This window comes from Muntiacus reevesi, chromosome 2 (genome assembly GCF_963930625.1).
Source record: "Muntiacus reevesi chromosome 2, mMunRee1.1, whole genome shotgun sequence".
NCBI classification, from domain to species: Eukaryota; Metazoa; Chordata; class Mammalia; order Artiodactyla; family Cervidae; genus Muntiacus; species Muntiacus reevesi.
This window is the reverse complement of record NC_089250.1, coordinates 108,786,915-108,808,475: the sequence shown is the minus strand read 5'-3', so window position 1 is coordinate 108,808,475 and position 21,561 is coordinate 108,786,915. Positions and strand designations below refer to the sequence as shown.

The window sequence follows — 21,561 nt, the reverse complement described above, 5'->3', positions numbered from 1 at the left end:
TGGCAGGAAGGACTGGAGGGAAAGTGATACGTGGCAGATTAAATGAGGCTACTGGATACATCTTAATTTATTTTTATTTTATTTCTTTACAAATTAAAGATGCATTGAAAAATAAACCAATGAAGAGAAATGAGAGGTCCAGAGCAGGGGCACCCCAGGCTGGGAGCAGGCAAGCCTGGCCACCATCAAGCCTAGCCCTTGTCCTGCCTCAGCCAGGTAGGGTTGGAAGATAACTTTCAGCCACTCTGTCAGTATCAAAGCCTGAGTGGTGTCCTAGCAGGAGAGACTTGCCACTTCTGCCTCTCTCGCCAACAGCTTGGAGAGCAGTGTTTCCAGCGGAAGCTCAGAGTGGTATGTTGGCTGGCTCTGTGAGGTATTGCAAGTTGATGACCAGGCTCCCTACAGAACCATCCAGTGTTGGGGCCGCTCTGGCTGGAAAGGAGGCTGATGCCTCTCCTAGGTCTCAATATACTTTGCAACTGTTCCCAGGCTCATTCATTTCTGATAATATGTCTCTGTCCACCAAGGGATCATCAGTCATTGCAGGAGAAGGAGCAGTGGAAGCCGGGCAAGAGAGCTAATCAACCACCCTCAGTCACTGTGAGTTGACTGCAGACTTCCAGGCCCAAGAAGACTGACCACTTCTCTACCATCTACGGCCTACAGCCCAGCTCTTGTGCACCTGTATGTATGTTTTCCCTAATATAGGAAGTTGTTGATGACAATGAGCTGAATCAGCGGCCCCTCCCCCCTGTAGTAACCCACTGGGATCTCCATGCCTTCCCACCTGCCCTTCTCTTCTTGGAGGCTGGTCCAAAGGGACACATAATATTGCCAGGGTCTGGGTGGCTTCAGATCCCCCAACACCAAATCATATACAGTGAACTGAGAAACTACATTCATTACGACAGGATTAGCAGGAAAAGGAGGATAAAGTGAGGGGATAGGGGCACCTTCCAACAGCAGGACATGACAGAGTGGTAGGATACTTGAGCCCAGAAAGAAGGTGTCTCCTTATACCTCCCCCTCCCCCCAAAGAGACTGAGGTCAGCTTACATGACTTATAAGATATGGAACTGTCCCAGTTTCTCGGCTGTCCTGGGTACTTTCTGGAAGCTGGCCTGGACCCTGTGCTGTCTACCCCTGTGCTCTAGCTCAGTAGCTGTCGAATCTCCTTGTGCATGTGACAGAGAAAGTCCACATAGGATGCTCCCCCGCTCAGGCTCTTGTCTTCCACCAGGAAGTGTTTGAACAGCATCTCCAGCTTGTCCTCTTGTTTCACCACAATAAGCTACAGTCAGAATACAGGGTCATGAGGCAGGGCTGAAGAGAATTAACCACATGCCCCGAAATCCCATCATCTAGTGCTCACTCTCCCACCCCGCCTTCAGAGTGAGGACTTGACAAGGTAAGAAATCCAGGTTCAGATCACTGTTACCTTCATGTACCGCGATCTCTGTGCCCTCAAACTATCAATGAGGCCTCGAACCTTCTTAGACAGCAGATTATCCAGAACTGGCAGAACACTCTGAAACACAAAATTCATTTATCCTTATGGTAAGGTATGCTGAATTCAGCAGACAAGATAAGGCAGCAGATTTATGCATTATCTGAAATATAGAAGCCTGTGAAGAATGACAGCACCCTCCCTCTCAGCGTCCCCTGCTATTTAAGAGAATGAGCACACTAACTTTACTGGCTTCTACTCTTATCATGAAGCCTACTTTCACACCCACATTCTCCTTGATGCTCTGCCCTCACCAGGCCACTGGTGATCTGACTGAAGGAGGAGACGCCGAAGAGGCTCTGGACAACACCCTGCTGGACACTCGCTCCCACCCAGAGGAAGAGGTTGAGCCCGTTCTCCAGCAAATATATATCCCCGTTGCTTAGACGCTCTTCAGATGCTCGAACTGCTGGTGGTTCAGTGGTATTCTCAATGGGAGACTTTGTCTGGACCAAAGGAAGAGGGCAAAAGGTTACCAATGACTGTAAGACTCGTTTGCCCACCTGCACCTTCCCATCCTGCACCCCCATACACACAAAATTAAAAATTAAGCCCCTGAGTAGCTCTCAGTATGAAAATATTACATCAGATAATATAGGTAAAAAATGTATTAAGTGTCAGATACAGACAATATTAATCCTTCCCTTCCTCCTCCTATGACGCCCCTTTCTCAGCATAGTGTCTCATACTCCAGCATTCAGTCGCACCAATGGTAGGAGCCGAGGATAGAAGAAGACATTGGTCTCAGCCACATCCATGGAGGTAACCAGCTGCCGGACATAGGCACGGTCATCAGTAGTGACTTCAGCTCCAGGCTGCAGGACCTCACTCTTCAATACACAGTTCAGATAAACTGGGAGGAGCTTCATGCACTCAGGAAGGATCAACTAAGGGAGTTATCAAAACAAAGTCAGTGATCATGATCATGAGAAATCCCTCCCAATGCAAAGGTGTATCCCAACACCTTCTCCACCACCAAGCTCGCCCCACCTGTCCCGCAGAGGAGGGGCTGGCACAGTTCTTTCTGTAACAGGCCAAGATCTGGGCACACTGTGTGATGAGAGTGTCACGAACAGTCTTCACAGGGCTGCTCAGGACCCCCCGGTATGCTGAACAGGAAACGAGACAGCGTGCTCACTGGTCAGCCACTCCATCACAGGTGCCTTCCCAACGTCACACCCACCCAGGAGTGCTCAACTGCTGTCCATCCTCTTAGCCCCGAGCCCTCTGCCCGGCCTCTGCCCTCACCAAACTTGGCCATGTAGTTGATGAGCGTGTCAGTCTCACAGTTTCGGTACAGATCAGCCAGCTGAGTGCAGCAGTTGAGAGCCAGGTTGTGGATGCGGAGCCGTCGCTGCCCTGCACAGCTGGTGTAGAGCAGGGCACACTAGGGGGAGAGTGAGAGGGGTAATTCACACCCCTCCCTCACCAAGACCCTCCCGACACCTCCTCTTTGCTATATTATGAAGCTAGAAGAAAGATGGGAGCTATCCCTTCTCCAGCCTCTTCCAGTTCTCTCTGCGCACCCCTCACTCCCTTCCCTACAGCCTACTTAAATCCAGTGAAGTGACCGCTGACACTTCTTCCCCAGCCCCTGCCTCCTGTCCATCACCTGCAGGAGGGCTCCGTTCTCTTCGTTGAGCCGATCATCATGCTTGAACTCCACAGTCACCGTCTTGTCCCCATCCAGCCCAGCCAGCTCCACATCTGTGGTGTTGCTCATGTAGAAAGCCCCAAAGAAATCTACAGCACGGATTCCTGAGGCCACGTGGACAGGGACATGGTTAATGGTAGGACAGGTGCCCAGACTGAGGGCCCCCGCTCAGCTGTTTGACTCCAACCAGAACTGACCAGTGCTTGTCCGGACCCGCATCACAGCATCAAAACCAACGACTTTCTGGACGTCCCGACGCAAGTCACTCAGGAACCGTTCCTGGTCGTTCTCCACCTGCATCCCCAGGCCCAGAGTCACATCACCTACTACATACAATCCACCAACAATCCCTGTACCCTCTCCACTCTACAAGCCTGCAGAATCATGACAGTAAGGTAAAGGTAATAATAACGATGTTATTATTTAAGCTTTTAAGCACTTATTACATGCCCAGTACTACATTAAGTGCTTTACATGTGCTCACTTAATCCTAATGACAAACCCTACTTAAAAACTATTTAAAAATCCCATTTTATAGATGCAGAAACAAAGGAGAAAATAAGTAATTTATCCTAGGTCATATAGCGGGTAAGTGGTAGAGCCATAATATCAACCCGGGGCTAATTTCAAGCCCCATGTTCCTGTTCGCTACACTCTCTTCTTTACATTGTGTGGTCTTCTCAATGCTATTCCTATCAATGAGTCAGCAGCTAAGGAGCCACTCCACTTGTAGGCAAGCATTCCAGTCCTGCCTCCACCTGCCACCCAGAGTCCCATGCCGTACCTGAAAGCAAGCGTATTTATAGACAGAGCCACCAGTGAGCTGGGGTACAACAGAGAGGGTGGCCACATCCACATACTGGTTAGGGAAGAGGAAGAGGTCTACACAGCAGCCTTGGGCCACACACTCTTTGGCCAGGGTCTGATAGGCACCTGACTGAGGCTGGAACAGAGTCTAGGGAGGAAGAGAAAATGATGTTCAGAGACCTGAGTTCCACCCTGTTTGAGAACTATGTATGTAATGTGGGCTATTATTCAAGGACACCTGAGACTTCAGAGCTATCTTACAGTTTGCAATAGCAGTAGAACATTCTCTTTAAAAAGTCTACCAAGGGCTTTGGGATGAGATGGGGTAGAGAGGTGTGGGAGTGGTGGAGCAGGCTGGCAGTCACAGATATGAAAGGGCAGAGGATCTAGTCCCAGTACCCCCTCAAGAAAGTTAAGAGTATTGCACTGTAGAGAGACAGCATGATCCTCTGTGATGGGAAGTCCTCCCCCCAGCTCCCAGTCCCACACCTTCTCCTTGTCTGTGTTGATCAACTTCCTGTCGTCTCTGTTCTTCAGTTTCCCTGGGGCCTCTGCAATGGGCAGGGAGGTGTGGAACAGAAAGAGCTTCCCTGCACACTCAGCAGCCTAAAAGAGGAGAGAGATCTACTGGTCCATTCTTTCCTTTATTCATCCATTATTCATTCACCCTTCCCTCGTCATATATTCAGTGCCAACTATGTCAGACACGCTGACTCACTGGACAGTCACCAGTCACTCAAAAAAAACAGGGATTGTATCCCAGAGGTAAGATGCTCAGAAGAAAGTGTCACAGAGGCGGCTGCCCAGGACTCTCGCCTTACCTTCAGAGCCTCCATCCCAGCCTGAATCACTGGGGCAAATACTGTCTCCGTCTCCCTTGTGTCTGCAAACATTTCTGGAATCTGATCCAATAAGCTGAAGAGATAGGTGATGGGAGGCAATCAAAACTGCTATCTGAATTTCAGGCCCCTCAATTCCCCCAAAAAGTCATCTGGCCCCAGACTCTGAGAACTCCTGAGGCATAGCCTCTGTCCATCTGCTGAGCCCTCTACTCAACACTGGATTTCTGTGGTTGTACCCTGCCCTCCACCTCACTTTACCTCCACAATCTGACTCTTACCTGGTGATGACGGCCCGAGACTCATTGACATTGACCAGGAAGCCATCCAGCAGTGGTACAAACATGTCACCCACATCAGATACAACCATCATCTGTGGCTGGGCCAATGAGCTCTTCACATTGTAGAAGTGGAGCACTTTATTATAGGTGACAAAGCCAACTCGGATTGCTGACTCTTCTGCCCCGCCCTCCCTGCAGAAATGGACATTGTTACCCAGGCTTGCCACCTTCTCCATCAGCCAACTTTATGACATCAGGATTCATGTGCTAAGTTATCCCAACCACCTACCCCTGCGCCCCCTCCCCAGCCATCATCATCTACAGGAAGTACCTTGGCTCCTAACTCTCACCTAGGCAAAAAGTCTAACAGTGACTTGAGTTCCTCACAGAGGAGCCTGACAAGACCACTCCTGACGGCATTGTAGGAGACATCAATCATAAAGATGAAGGCAGGAGGGACGGGGAACTTATTGTTCTGCAAAAGAAGGAAATGTTGGAGGGGAGAGGGGTATCAGTGAGCAGGTCAGTTGACTAGAGATAAGTCAGCATCCAAGGGGACAATGACAGGGTGAGGGAAATGACCACAGCAAGTCTCAGCTGTCTCATTGTCCTTCACCCACTGCTCCTCCCCATGCTACCCTCCCTCACCTTGCAGTAATCTACAGTGGCCAAGAATTCATAAGAGCCCAGAGACAGCTCAGGACGGTCATAAGCATCCACACGCTTGCCGGTATGATCCAGGTGTTGAAAATACTGGGGAGGAACTGTGGGGAGTAGGGCAGAGTGTTACTCATGGGTCCGCTCTCAGTCCTAATCTGGTCCTGGCTGAGCTCACTCTAATGCCCCACAGCCCCGAGACACCTTCACGTCCCCATCTCCTAAACAGTGGAGCCTCATCTATCTAACTAGAAAGAGACTAATGAAGATGCAATCCAGATCCCCCAGCTCCAGCCTCTGTGAACGTACCATCGTTGATACAGCTGCAGAAGCAGCACTGGAAGCGTCTCCCTCCCTCAACGAACTGCATAAAGGGGCACATGTATGCTTTACAACGATTGCAGCGCAGAGGGCCAGATTCCCCATGGTCAACAACATACGGTGAAGCCTAAGGAGCAAAGGAGAGGGGTTCAGACACAGAAGGAAGCTACAGTGATGTGTGGCAACAGATGAGGAGGAACAACCTGGAGGGAGGAGGACATGGCTCAGACAGTCTGCCTGAGGAGGGAGCAGAGAGAAGGGGAATGAGGACAAATGTCCCTAAGGGTCTAAATACTATAGTCTCTCTCCTTACTCCTTGTCTCTAGAATTTCACTTCTTGAAAGAGAAGAGCAACAGTGGAACTGGCCCAGACAAACCAGGGGCTGACATGGGCGCATGAGGAGAAAGTTGGAGATTACCCAGGATTCTCATTTCTGGCCCAATCTTCAATCCCCTTCCTTCCTGCCCTAGGATCTTGACTCCTGCTCCCTTTCCCACCCAAGTATCTGTGACACTTGTTCTCCCCAATCCCTGGATTTCCGTGACACCTACTGACACCCCAGGCAGATGTTACCCTACAGATAAGAGACCATTGGGCAAGCGTCCAGCCATCCTCACTGAGACCCAGGAAAAGAGAAAGCGAAAAAGACAGAACAAGACAAAGAAGCAGGATGTAAGGTGAGCCCTGAATGTCCAGTTATAGAGAAATCCCCCCCAAGTTCATTAAGGCATGAACACAAGGGTATCTACACCACGGCATGGCGCAGCAGATCCAAGCGCGCTCTCTTTTCACCCTGATTCGAGGTATTGGGTGACAGATTATAGCCCAAACCAGGTAGAAGAAGGACCCCTGGATTCTGTTTCTTAATATGCTGTCCTAATATTTCTAACCTACCTGGGATGACAGGACAGAGTACAAGAAAAGCCAGAGCGACGCGCCTCTCATCACCTGGTGATGACCATGCTACGGGATGCTCCTGCCTTCAGCTGTCGTCGCCCCTACAAGCTGGCCTTGACTCTTCAAAATGTGTTTCACGTGTGAACTCTGCTCCCATCCAGCGATTTCTTGGGCTTTTGTTTTCCTCCCTATCACCCTCTTTAGGCATGGGCCCTGGGATAGAAAGCTATTGACGATACGCTCCCCTCCCGACCAACCAAGCCTTTATCCACTGTGACTGGCAGAATCACATCTAGGAAGAAGTCTTATCCTCGCTCCCCCTCACTTCCTCCCTCTTATTATACTCTAGTCCGTCCCTGACTCACCTCCTCTGGGGGCAGCCTTGCCAGCGGCTTGATGACAGCTGCCAGGGGCACCTGAGCCTGCTTAGCCATGTCAGAGGTGCAAGGGATGTTATAGGATGTGCATCGAATGTACCGGGGACTTGCATTTCCTGAAGGAGGAGATGGAAAAGCTGAGTCAGATCACAGAATCACTCCAGACACCAGCTGGCCATTGTTGACTCACCCCATCACCCCAACAGATGCTAGAGGTGATGGTAGCTTTTCCCCCCTAGAGACCAATGAGGGACTGGTCTCTGACCAAAGACTGACAAAAGCCCCATCCATAAGCGGATAATGCTGGAGAAAAAGTCCTGCAGGGAGAAGTTATTGCCCTTCTCACCTTGGTCTTTCACCAGGAAGTTGGTGGTGACTAAGGGTGGCACCTGGCCCCGTAATCCAGTAACAAATGGCTCTGAACCCCGGTTGTTCCTGTCATCTTCAATAACCTGAATCTGTAGGGAAGAAGTGAAATGAATGAAGTTGACAGATGAAAAGGGAGAAGGGAGTACCACGTCCCAGAGGCAGGAGAAAGAAAGGCTGGAGCTGCAGCACAGAAACTAAGAATTTGCCAAGGAACACACCTCATGCACCAGGCCTGCTCTCCTTTTGGAGACCACATAAAATCCTGTAATGCCAATATTCCACTCTATAGTCAGCAGCAACATGCTGCATGGGCAACACTGAGAAAGGGCTTCTGTATGAACTGCCCTGACCCCCAATAAATAGTGATCACCCTGTTACAATACCTACTCCAGGAAAGCTCCAGCTCTAATCACAAACCTTCAGACATGGTCAGATTCCACTCCCCACCCCCACCCCCCATCAAGGCTTCCCCTCCCCTTCTCTCCCCAAGAGCAGGAAAACAGACAACAGTAACCATGTAAAAATGAAATCTACCTGGAATGACTCTACACTCAATGAGAGTAGAAGGGACAGGGTGAGGAGAGGATTACACAGCCAGAAATGATCAGGTAAGGTGAGGAAGCAGATGCTGCCTTATTTTCAGGTAAGCATCAGTGTGTAAATATGGGAGAAGAGGATCTTATAGCCCAATCCTCAGTCCCCCACATTTTGACAGACCCAGCAAAGGAAAAAAAAGAGATATTGCAAAGCTGGTGATCAGATCTTCGTGCAGACTGATAACCTTTGTCAGTTACTTCAAGATGGGTTTGGTAAAACCAGAAAAGTAAAGGGAGAATAAGACTCTGTGTCCCATAGAATAAAGAGCTGAAGCTTAGAAATATATCAAACAGACTCTCCAGATAAGAAAGTCACCCACACTTTCCCAAACCAGCAGTCCCTTTCCCTGTAAGAAATGCCAGTTTCCCAAACTTGTACATTAGTAGCTACCTACCCATGTTTCTCCGCAACAAGCTGTAGACAAATCAAACCCAAAAGGGAAGGATCTACTGTTTTGTTCTGTTCCATCATATGTCACAGGCAGGCTCCTGGAGGAGCCAGTAGGACTAAAACCAAAGCTTAACAAGCTACTTGATCCCACCCTTCAAGCCTGACCTTCTACCATCCCATACTTAAAGGCACTGCTAACAGCTTGCTACTTCATTATATGGTGACTTGAGGCATGCATATCCTTCTAGCTTGTAAAAGCAAGGGTCTAGAAGGACTACGGGAAGAGGATGGAGAGGGATGGACATGGTGGATGAGGTGAAGACGAGGTCATAGGCATGCATGGGTGATTTAACACAGGGATGACACACACACCCACCCCCTGCACTTACTGGACTAGGAATGGCATCAGGGTCTATTCTGTGCCTGGTTTTCTGCTGTGGAGGCAGCTCATTGAGTTGCTTTTAGTGTTTTAATAATAAAGGCAGCAGGGAAATACAGGGAGGGAGACAAAAGAACAAGAAGCAGATGTTACTTCTCTCAGCCCTGATGAGTTAGACATGAACAGCTGGAACCCAGCTCCTACTGCTGAAATCAGGCCCCCTCTCGATCGGAAATTCCAAATTTTTCTGGGCCAAAAAAGAGCCTTTAATGGCTTAGACTATGATGTAGAAAGACAAGGAAGGGGGCAAACAGGAGGCAAGAGGGGTTATATGGAGGGGCTGAATGGGAGAAATTTTAAGAAGGAAGAAGAGGGATGTTCCCTCCAAAAGGCCAAGCCTCCCATGTAAGAACTACTCTTACACTGAAAGAAGCCTCACCTCACATCCAACCAAACTCTCCTTCTCACTAAAGGAGGAAAAAGGAAGGAGGCACTGCTCCATCCTCTAGGGTCCCCCTTAGCCAGCTGGGTCCCTCACCAGGATGGTTCCCCAAAGAAGAGGGAAGAGAACAGGATGGATATGACAATGGCTAAGCATGGTGGGGCAGCTGACAGCAAATGGTGCAGACGAAACTGTAAAGTGGCCTCCGCTAGGGAGCACAGTACCAGCCTCTACTCGAGTATGACGAGGAAGGTCTGAGCACTCTGACGGCTCTAAGGGTGACAGTCACCCTCTCACTGGGAGAAGGAACTTCCCCACATTGCCCTTGAAACTGTAGATCACTTTTCTCCATCCACAAAGCAGAAGACTAGCAAACAAAAGCATTGAAGGCTTGCTCCTAAAACACTATCCAGGTAGAGGCAGAAAGAGTCCAGAGAGGCTTTCCTTTCCTCACCAATAACACCAGAGATTCCCCACCAGCTCTAACCATTAAGAAGACTGCTATCCTATCGTACTAGATCTAAGAGAACAAGACCTAGACACAGCCAGTACTCCAGAGAAGAGCAGAGGCTACCAGGCTCTGTCCAGTGGTGACAGAACACTGCACTCAACCCAGAGCTCTATGACACTGCTCATCACTCCTGGCTTCCCTTCCTTTCCTGCCCAGCTATGAGGTAAAAATACCCCTAAAATACTTCTGGGACGTCAAGTTCTGTTTAAAGAGTCAAAAATTACATGTAGGCTCTACACCTGCAAGATGACGAACAAAAGGGAAAAATAATCAGAAAACTCTAGGCAGACATCTCATCTAGGTTGACTCACTTATCTGGTAGCCACAAGCTGCTTCCCCAGGACCACATAAGTATCTACTTACAGGGCTCGGGATGGCATCAGGGTCCAGGCGCTTAGGAGGCAATGGTTGAGGAGGCCCAGGCTGACTGCCAAAAGTGGCTGCTCCTGGGTAGGGACTTCCATAATTGGACTGAGGGCCCCGGGCTGGTCCAAAGGAACCTGAGAGACAAGGGCAAGGTTGATGAACAAAATATTCCTTCCCTATCTCTTCTTAAGGCCTCATGGAAATGACTAGACTCCTATTATAAACATAGAATTGAGAGGTACAGTAATAACCATTCAGAGAAAGCCTATGTTAACTAAACTATGAGAAAAAACAAATCTTATAAATCCCACATCTTAGTAATAATACCCTGAAGCTGTCTATCTAGTTCACCACTTAGCAAGTAACATTAGAAGCAAATAACAACAACAACAATGAAAACACCTGAATAGCTGAAGCTTTTGGCTCCTAGGCAGTCCTTGGGAAAAACTCACCATTTTGCTGCAGCTGATAGCCCGGCTGCTGGGCAGAGTGCATAGGTGGTGGTGGTCCTGGGGGCCCAGTCATTTGGGTACCAGGGGGCAGAGCTTGAGGAGGAGGTGAGGACACATGGTTGGGCTGGCTCACTGGGGGCCCCCCAAAACTCTGTCCAGGCAAGAGTGGACCAGTCATCGAAGGCATCCGAGGACCCCCTGAGACAGAGGGTGTGAAGCTGGAGGCCTGTGGTGGGACAGATCGCGGGGGAGGCTGGGCCCCCGGATGACCCTGGCCAAGGGGAGGAGCTTGGCCCTGAGGATAGGAGCCATACAGACCAGAATTAGGGAAACTTCCTGAGGCTGAAGCCAGTGATGTTGGTGGGCCTGAGAAGTAGAAGAAGTAGAGTCAGAACCCCAGTCATTCTGCCTCCCTGTTCAGTAAACCACTTTCCTTTCCACCCGAGGGTCAGGAATGACTTGTCCCATCTGTTGGGGCTCAGAGGAATAAATAAAAGAAATAAAAGGGATCCAGGTATACCCCAGAGACAGATGCCTCTAAAAAGGAGACAGTATTCCTGTGGTCATAGGTACTCACCATAGCCCAGCCCCGAAGGGGGAGGGGCTGGGGCCACAGCACCACTGATCTGCATTCCGGCCAGCTGAGCAGTCACCTGTGCACTTGTCGGGGGAGGCCCATAGGGCTGAAGCACAGCTGGCTGACTGACCACAGGGGCCAATGGGGCCGACGCAAATGAATGAGACCCAGGAAGCCTGTGAAGAGATGGAAGGCAGAAGCTTCTAGTGGGCCAGGAAACCCTTCGAAGTTGACAGGAGCCCCATATTATATGGGAAACAATACTGTTTTACAGCATCTTACTCTCATCTGGGCTCTTATATGGCTTCATATTTTTATATATTTGTGAATAAATCACACTCCTCATAATCTACACTGTGATTATTCAGGGCAAACCTTGTTTTCCATTAGGTTCACTCCAAAAACATGTGCCAAGCACCCTCAGATCAAACAGTATTTACTCTGGTAGTTAGATTATCACCTCCTCTGCCTTAATCCTTTGTTGACAAACCACTTGGGTTCTGTATTCAAAAGCACTGAAGTAGTAGAAATGAAAGGCGCACAGAAGCATTAACACAACAGAGGCTTAATAAATGTGGGCTTGAACAAATGCAGTTTGATTGTTTAACTTTTAAACCAAAGGATCACTCCATCCTGAGAAAGGTATTAGAAAACCCTTAAGATCAGAAGAGCTGGTGAGCTAAGTTTGGCATTCTGTACTAAGGAGAAAGATGATGCTAGCTCACCAGAGTTAAGGACCAGACAGAGAGGATATTAAGTCAGGCAGCCTGCTAGCTAAGTCTATCCAGCAGTCTCATTACTTGAATAGCTGCGCTGGACACTCCCATGGTACCAGCTGCCACATTAAAATACAAATACAGAATCAATGCAATATCACTGCATACCAACTAGCCATTGCACCAGTGGTTTACAGTAATATTACTGCAGAAATCTACAGCATAGATTATTGTACATAACAAGCTCCTTCTGGGATTTCAAGAATGAATCAAATTCTTCACTATAGTAGCCTGTTACCCTGAAATCCTGATTTATTCTTCCTGTTTATTTTGTCTCCACTAAATAACTGGAACTTTATTATGTTTGGTCAGCTTTTACTGGTCCTGCAGTTTCACACTTTTCATTTGTTCATTTCAGGGCATTATGCTAGTGAAACTTACCTCCCTAAGCTCTTTGCCGGGTTTTGCAGTTTTTGTCTTCCATAGCAACAAACTACAGTTAGCCCATGGCAGATGCTTATAAATCCTTGTCAGATCAATTGTATTCCATGGTACTATTCTATTAACATGGATAATACTCTCAACTGCCTACTGGTATTCTATCATATAAACCAACACCTTATCTGCACATAGCTTTATAATTTACAAAGCATCTCTAAATGCTTTAATTCTCACACCAAATTAATGAAGGGAAGAGAGCAGATGGAAAACTAAAACACTTAGGGTAAAAGTAGCAGGCTAAACTAGAACTAGAACCCAGGTCCAGGCCCAATTCTTACTCCAATGTACTTTACTTTAAAATTGTGAGATGTAACAAATAGAAAAAAATACTTAAAACATGTGTAGTGCTGAATAACACAAACACCCATGTAACCAAAAGGCAAGTCAAGAAATAGAATACACCAAAGGCCCTGTATGCCTCTCCTCCATTACAACACTTTCCGTTCTCCCAAAAGTCAAAGTGAAAGTCACGCAGTCATGTCCCTGACTCTTTGCGACCCCATGGGCTGTACAGTCCACAGAATTCTCCAGGCCAGAGTATTGGAGTGGGTAGCTGTTCCCTTCTCCAGGGGATGTTCCCAACCCAGGGATCAAACCCAGGTATCCCACACTGCAGGGGGATACTTTACCAGCTGAGCTACTGGGGAAGCCCCCTTTCTTCCAAAGATAACTACTTTCCCAACTTTCTAAAAATTGTTCCCTTGTCTTTAAAACAATTCAAAAAATAAAAATCAATATAATTCAGTTATGTCAGGTTTTCAAACTTTTGTAAACAGTATCGCATCATACATTGAGTTTTGCTCATAATTAAGCTATGAGTTTAATTACTGGTTTATATGATACGATATCTTTAATTTTAACAGATAATTCCAAGTTATTTTCTCACGGTAGTTGTACTGATTTGCATCTGACCACCAGTGGATGAGAGTTCCTGATAATCCATATGGTCAGCAATATTCAGTACTATTAGCTTTTTAATTTTGCCAATCTGATCGATACATAGGAGAATTCTGTTGTGGTTTTTAACGTTTACTTTCTTCTTCATTTATGAGGTTGAACCGCTTTTTAATTTGTTCTTTGGCCATTAGTATCCCTTCTTTCATAAAATACTATTCCAGATTTTATTATTTTTTCAACTGAACTGACTTTTCCTTATTGACTATTAGGAGTTCTTTACATATTCTGGACACTATTTTATGTTTTTATCTACTTAGTGTGTAAATATCTTTTTCCATTCTGGAACTTTTCTTTCCAAAGTACTTCCCATTCAATGTCTTTCTCCTTGATCATTCCCATCAGCACAAAAACATACAAATATCTCAAAAAATAACCAACTATCAGTGAAAACAACCCACATGTCCATCAACAAATAAATGGATAAAGAACATGTAGTAGCATAATCATACTGTGAAATACTGTTATAAAAAGAATGAAGTACTGATACATGCTACAACATAAATGAACACTGGAAATATTATGCTAAGTGAAAGAAATCAGTTACAAATTATATATGATTCTATTAATATGAAATATCCGGAATAGGGAAGTCTATAGGTACAGAAAGTAGATTAGTGGTTGTTTACAGTTGGGGGAGTGAGGGATTTAAGGACAAGCTGAATAGGGATAGCTCCTCAGATAAAGAATACTGTGTGTCTTCATGAGGTGATGAAAATGTACTAAAATGGACGATAGTGAAGGTTGAACATATCTGTGAATATCCTTAAAATCGTTAAATTTGTGCACTTTAAATGGGTAAACTGCATGGTATATGAATTACATCTCAATTCAATTGGATTGGATTTTAATCAAATAAAATTGCCCTAAAACTTCACATCCCCCTCAAGCTTTTATATTTTAGCCAAACATTAGGAAAAAATTGGTCTATACATTCTTTTTTACTTTGGCCACACCATGCAGCTTGTGGAATCTTAGTTCTCCCTTCAGGGATCAAACCCAAGTTCTCTGCAGTGGAAATGAGGAGTCCTAACCACTGGACCACTAGGGAAGTCTCTATCTCTACTTCTTTAATTACTATTCCTATCTCTTTTAAAAGATCTTTCTTTCTAGGTTCATCTTCCTTTTTTTCACCTAGTCTATTTCCTGGTACTTTTCTCAGCCAGGGCCCATACAGGGTAAACTCTGTCTCTGAAAACATCTTTATTTCCCCTCTCTTAGGTAGTTACATAATCCTATGTTGACAGTTACAGTCCCTTAATCAATGTACTAGTCTACTATCTGCTCTCCTTTCATTGTCCAATCTTTTTTTTCCTTTGAGAAATCCCTGAATTGAGGGAGAGTGGTTGTTTAGCATTTGATTTGCTTCTGGAGGGTACTCCAATGATACTGCTGTCCAGTACCAAAGTTTTTTTTTAAGTTTAAGTTATAATTTCCACATCATTAAACTCACTCCTTTTAAATGTACAATTCAATGATTTTTAGTAAATTTAGAGAGTTGTGCAACCATCACCAGAATCCAATTTTACAACATTTTCACCACCCCAAATGACCCCTGGTATTCACATGCAGTTCCAAGACACCCCACCCCCCCATCCCCTTACAACTTATCCTCAGCCAGCCTGGGAGAATCAGGACTCCTTATTATCTCCCTCTGCCAGTGTACAGATTTTTTTTTCTAGTTTACCTGTTTACTGAAGTGTAGCCTAAGTCCAGATTTCATAAACAAGATTTTAGTTCTAAACCTCAGCTCAGAAATGCCCAAGGTACCTGCTTAAACTTAAGTCCCCAGGTTCTCAAGATAATTTCCACCCTTTGCACAGGAAGCCACAGTGTCAACTTACCACTCTGATTTTCAGTTCCCACTTGTTATCTGGCACTTGAGGATTTCACTTTCCTTGAAGCTTGGTTATGCATTTGAAAAAAAATTTTTTGTTTCTATTTCCTCTCCCCTTTCTAGACATTTGTAGAAGAAGGGTTTTAGGTTACACTAATCCACTTCCCAGCTGAAATTCTTTCACCTGCTCCAACTAGACAGCTGCCTTCATATCTCCACTGAAACTACATTTGTCAATGACGTCAAAACTTGCCAAACCCAACAGTCAATTCTTAGTCTACATCTCACCTTTCAGCAGCAAGTGACACACCTGATTACTCTTGTGACTTCCTCAAATACTTTATTTGCCTAATTTCAAGATGCTATGACACCCTGGCTAACCTACCTCACTACTGGTCTTTCTCATTGCATTTTGATGGTCCCTACTCTGAATGCCCTTTATAATTTGGTAAGCTCCAAGTCTCAGTCCTCTGGGCTTACATTCAATGCTAAAAATATATATTCTGGATACCTAACAGAAATGTCAGAAAGCAACTCTTCCACTACTACATACCCTACAGCAGTTATACTCTATTCTTTGTTTACCAAAAAACAAACAGCATTCCAACAGAGATGACTGTCCTCCTTTAATGGACTTCCACACAGAGACAGGGGTTTATTGGGTCACACACCACCAAAGTTTTCATCATTTATGTAGTTTTCCTTTGAGGATCTTTCCTTTCATGACTGGTCACACCCAAACTTAACCAATAAGTCCTACTAAGTGTCTGTTCTAGAGGAAAAGGGGAAGTCAAAAGAGACATAAATAATCCTAAGTTTCCTTCTTCCTGTTTCTTCCTTAGGGCAGGTTCTGAAGGACCATAACAATTATTTAAGATATATATCTAGTCAAGGAAAAAACTCAAGTTCACAGAAATAGAAAGAATGTGCCAAAGAACACAGGTACTTAAATGAGTCAATAACCCATAGAGCCACAGCAGCAGCACCTATAATCTGGAAAAATGAAAAAAAGAAAGATGAAGGGAAGAACAAAAGGAATCTAAGAGAAAAACAAAGGGAAAAAAAAGAGAAAAAAAGTAAAATAGGCCCTCATACATTCCTAATCCTTCCAGTCTCATCAGACCAATTTTCGGTTGACCCAAGTACATACCTCTGCATCTGAACACCGGAGCTTGGTCCATTCTGCACATCTCCTTGACCAAACTGGCCATATGCAGTCTGGCCACAAGGGCCCTGTGCTGTCGAGGTTGGAGGTGCCCCTGAAGAAGCTGGGGCTCTTGAAACACCTGAGGGTGATGAAGAGAAGCTAAGAAATTAGGAAATTTCTCCTCCACCATGAGCAAGGAATGCAAAGCAAGGATCAATAAGCTCAGACCTTCACTGCAATATCCAAGTGTAATATCATAGCTTGGCAATGAAAAGGACACCATTAGTATGCAACTCCAGTTACAGGAGATTCTGAACATGGATGCGTAGCCAGACAGTTTTCACTCTCTTAAACAGGTATACTAGGCATACTACTAGTGAAGCTGTAGCCAGAGCCACAAAAATGTACAGCCCTCCTGTGATCACTATACACTCTCACTTAATCCAGGATGGTCTAATATTCTTACCCTAGACAAAACATCAACTCTTTTAAGGAAAAGATCTCACCCTAGAACTCAGAAACTTAGAACACATGCGAGGAAGGTGGCTTAGAAGATGACCAAGCAACATGCTGAACTAAGTTGTAAAGAGACACCCATTGAGACTTCCCTGGTGGTCCAGTGGTTAAGAATACACCTTGCAATGCAGGGGATGGAGGTTCAATCGCTGGTGGAGGAACTAAGACCCCATATGCCACAGAGCAACTAAGCCCCTGCATCACAACTAGAGAAATCCATGTGCTGCAATGAAAGATCCCGCATGATGCAATGAAAACCCAAGGTAGCCAAGTAAATAAATAATTAAAAAAAATTTTTTTTTTAAAAGAAAGATGCCCCTTAGAAAGACTATTCTTCCAACCTCTTCTTCATATATTCTACAGATCCTAACCAGCTTCTTCTCATCCACTTCTAAGTGTTGACATTCCCAATAGTTCATGGCTCAGGGAAACATTCCCATGGGTTGGAGACTTTGTTTCTGCCCAATGATTCAGTCAAGACAGGTTGTACATGTGTGCTAAGTCAATTCAGTTGTTGCTGACTCTATGCGACCCTATGGACCATAATCCAGCAGGCTCCTCTGTCCATGAGGATTCTCCAGGCACGAATACTGGAGTGGGTTGCCATGTCCTTCTCCAGGGGATCTTCCTGACCTAGGGATCGAACCCATGTCTCTTACGTTTCCTGCACTGGCAGGCAGGTTCTTTACCACGAGCACACCTGGGAAGCCCCCAAGACAGGTCTCCCGCCCTCCAGTTAACCGCTATCGCTTATGTCTTCACAAAAGCTGCACTACGCGTGTTCTGCTCACCAGAGGTGCCATCAAAGCTACTTCTATGACTGCTAATCATCCTTCCCACATGAAATGCAGGAAGAAAGCAATTAGTTACTTGGCATATCACTTTGGAAATGCTGCCAACCCCTGTTCAAACTACTGTTTTTCTTTTGCTCTCAGTAGAGATTAGACACTACAGAACCTGCCTGCAGGAATATGATTAATCTGAATTCACTAGCCATTCACTAGCCTGCTCACTAGCCATCACAGAGCCAGATATGTTTTCCTCTCAGTAACAAAGCTTCCTCTTGGGGCAATGCCAGCTCCATCTTGATAAGCCACAACTCGGCAAATCAGACGTGGACTCTGTCCTGCCAAAGTCCCAACCCAGAGTAAGGCTCTTCCAAAGCCCTGAGACCTAATCTCATCACTCCGAATTTTTTTTTTTTCCCCAAGGTCATAATTAAAATGGTAATAACCTTGGGACTTCCCTGGTGGTCCAGTAGTTAAGACTCTGAGCTTCCACTGCAGGGAGCATGGGTTTGATTCCTAGTTGGGGTACCAAGATCTCACATGCCACATGGCAAAATTAAAAAAAGGTAATAACTTCATTCAGTTCTCAAATTTTACCTATGCCTCTTTAGTAACTTCTTTTTCACATATCTCTTTATGGAATTAACTCTCTTAAAAAGCATAAAGCATTTGGCATACCCTAAGGCCCTAGCCCTAACCCTGGCTTCTATGGTAGCTCAAATGGTAAAGAGTCTGCCTGCAACACAGGAGGCCTGGGTTCGATCCCTGGGTCGGGAAGATCCCCCGGAGAAGGAAATGGCAACCTACTCCAGTATTCTTGCTTGGAAAATCCTAAGGATGGAGGAGCCTGACGGGCTTGGCGGACTACAGTCCATGGGGTCACAAAGAGCAACTAACATGCTGAGCAACTAACACTTTCACTTTCAGCCTAACCAATGATCTATTGTCAACCATATTCTTTTGCCCCTATGAATAACACACAGGTTTCGAGCTCCTCTTCATGAAAAATGTAATATAAAAGCCAAACACTGACACTAAGGACAACTTGTCTTCTTTAATTTCCCTAATATTAGACAACATCTAAGAAGCTGAAGAAACTCAAACAAAGGAAAAGGAATGATATCACCAAAAAGATATGAGAAGCACCAAAACCCAGGCAAACAAACATCATACTTCTCATCCATGAACCAATTCCCTATGTCTCACAGTCATGTATAGATAGAACCACGAGTCCGATGAGAGGAATTATCACTGGCACTGGAGGACCTATGACCACAGTCTTTCCATTCAGCTGTAAACAATTCAGCCAGGTGAGGCTGCACAGGGTGACACCCAAATGAAATGAACTGCCATTGAACCTGGAAGATGGGCTCCCTACTCGATGTTTTAAAGACACACTCACCTTATATAAAAACAGGAAAGGGCAGACTGCCCATAGGACTCTCAGTGACCAAGAGCCAGATTCATGTTCCTCAATCCCAGTCACAACCCTTAGGCAGTTTAAGTAGGGTAATACCACCCAACCTGAAGATGACTAATTCCCTTCCTTAGCTCAAAGGAAGCTTGGAAACATACCTGGGGGAGGGGTTTGCTGATAGCCTGGTACTGGGCCATTGTAGGCTCCATAGGGAGTGGGGGCGGCTGTGGACCCTGGTTGGCCACCATAGCTGGATTGATGATACCCTGGGTAGACGGGCTGGGGCTGCCCAAATGGCGGCACAGGTGGAGCTGACTGGTTAACGTTCATTATGAGAGCATCCCCGACTTGGTCTCACCTATTAGATGAGAGAGAAGACAGAAATTAGTCAAAATCAACTTTCTAAAGTGAGAGCACTACTCACGGTAGGAAGCAGAGCTAGAAAAGGACTGACCTTATCAGGCAGTGATCAGCCTAATCATCCCCACACTATTACAGTGTCTTTGTAATTTTCTTCCCCAGACAGTAGACAGACTGCCTCCTCAAAGTAAGGATTTTGTTACTCTGAACACTATGCTTTGTCACTGCCAAGAAGGTATAAATTTCAACTTCAGATAGGCCCAGTGGAATGGAGCAGCAGCCTCCATTCCCTAGTGGTATGATTTCTAGTGTCTAGTCATACAAGGAGTCCTCCCACTGATGAACTATTGTGATATTACAAGTAAATGAAACAATGTTCCTACTTTCTGTTCATTCACTCTAGCATCCATTCATTACACAAAACTGAATACCCTCCAGTGTGCCAGTCATTTTTAATCATTCAAACTGCATGTCTAAAACAGACCAACTAAATCCCCTCCCCCGCAAAAGACAAATTTTAGAGTGACTGTTTAGAAAAATGCCATTCTTAGGCTAAACTGCAGTAAACCAAATGCTTACTCCATCCTCAGTCTTCCCACCAAAAGGGTGTATGGACCTTAGTACTGAAGCATTAAAATCACTAAATGTAAAGGACAGCTGAAAACTAGCAAGGTACCAGATTAGAACTGAGTGCAAGTTTGGCACAAAAACCTCACACAAGAACCCAGGGAAACAGTTCAAAGATCAATAACAAAGTTAGATTTCATGGGAAAAGATCATTCACCTTATCCTTCAAGCAGAGTGACTGTAATTATTCCAAATCTCAAGGCACTTCTCCAACACTGTTTCTGCTCTCCTTATAGGCTTGTCATGAATCTAGGCCACATCCAAAATTATTACAATCTTGCCCAACAACAGAGGAATGAATTGGAGGGTCTTTCCAGGATCCTTCCAAGAACAGGACTATCTGATCACATCTACTCTACACAATCTGATCATTCTAACTATCCTACAGAAGAAAGAACCCAGGAAGCAAAAGAGCTCACAGCTGCTGCAGTGGAACAACGGGCCTCTCGCCTGTGCTAGGAAGGGCCATCTTAACTACAGAAAAGCTGAGCTGCTCTTGCACTAGAACTTTTTAAATTCAAAGATATCTCAGGAGTTATTCTTCCAAATCCTGAACCTTGCACAGGTCACAACATGAAGCTTGACGGATGTCCCCCTCCCTTTTATTTTCCTTAAGTCGGTGTGGGGGTGGGGATGGGAAGAAAGGAGAAAAGAGTTCCCTCAAACACACACAAGAGTTTGGAATCAGGCTCAAGTTTCGACTCCACTCTGCGTGGACAGTCAAGGGTGACAACCCAGGGGGCGGGGCAAGCTTCCCTAGAACTCTGAAAGTAGTCGAGCTGTGGAGGCTGGGAGTGCCGGGGATCAAGACCAAGAAGCCAAGCCAGCTTCTCCGGTCACGACGAGAAGACTGTTGCTCTAAGTAGAAGATCGAGCGTCTTGCGCCCTTCAACAGGCTCCGGACAGGAAGCGGGAGCCGGAATCTGGGCCAGGAGGAAAGAAGGGAGGGTCTAGGACTGATTCTGGATTGTGGATGCATGAGGTGAGGGTCTCTCCCCGGGCTCCGCCCCGAACCTCTCTCTTCCTTCGCAAATAGGACGCCGACCTGGCCAGTGACACCCCGGCATCTCCTCTGCTTTCCTACCCACCAACCTCCCGAAGCCACTCCTCACCCGGCTCCAGATCCAGGTTCGACTTCGTTCCTAACGTCAAGGCTCCCAGGCTCCACTTCCGGTTCCGAGGGGGCCGGCACGTCGCCCCCGGAAGTTCCACCCCCACGCTCCAAGGCCACTCCTTCTGCCACGTCTACAGTAGGCACGCGCCGAGGAACGTGT

The 21,561-nt window shown here is 46.1% G+C and overlaps 1 protein-coding gene across 2 annotated transcripts; it reads right to left on the bottom strand.

Moving 5' to 3' along the window:
- Positions 1-56: 56 nt before the first annotated feature.
- On the bottom strand, positions 57-21,485 carry SEC24C (SEC24 homolog C, COPII coat complex component). 2 transcript variants are annotated; one of them, XM_065922620.1, is made up of 23 exons: positions 21,400-21,485; positions 19,459-19,658; positions 16,583-16,718; positions 11,425-11,600; positions 10,848-11,213; positions 10,393-10,529; positions 7,688-7,799; positions 7,330-7,457; positions 6,055-6,193; positions 5,737-5,852; positions 5,439-5,563; positions 5,089-5,280; positions 4,790-4,883; positions 4,458-4,574; positions 3,946-4,116; positions 3,359-3,455; positions 3,120-3,265; positions 2,756-2,894; positions 2,498-2,616; positions 2,215-2,394; positions 1,762-1,953; positions 1,439-1,528; positions 57-1,291 (listed from the first exon to the last, which is right to left on the bottom strand). In XM_065922620.1, exons 2-23 carry the CDS (start codon positions 19,628-19,630, stop codon positions 1,151-1,153), a joined length of 3,285 nt encoding a protein of 1,094 aa, XP_065778692.1. In that variant the 5' UTR covers positions 19,631-19,658; positions 21,400-21,485; the 3' UTR covers positions 57-1,150. The 2 variants fall into 2 exon arrangements, with proteins under 2 accessions (XP_065778692.1, XP_065778693.1); XM_065922621.1 differs by lacking the exon at positions 21,400-21,485 and adding an exon at positions 20,445-21,314.
- Positions 21,486-21,561: the final 76 nt, after the last annotated feature.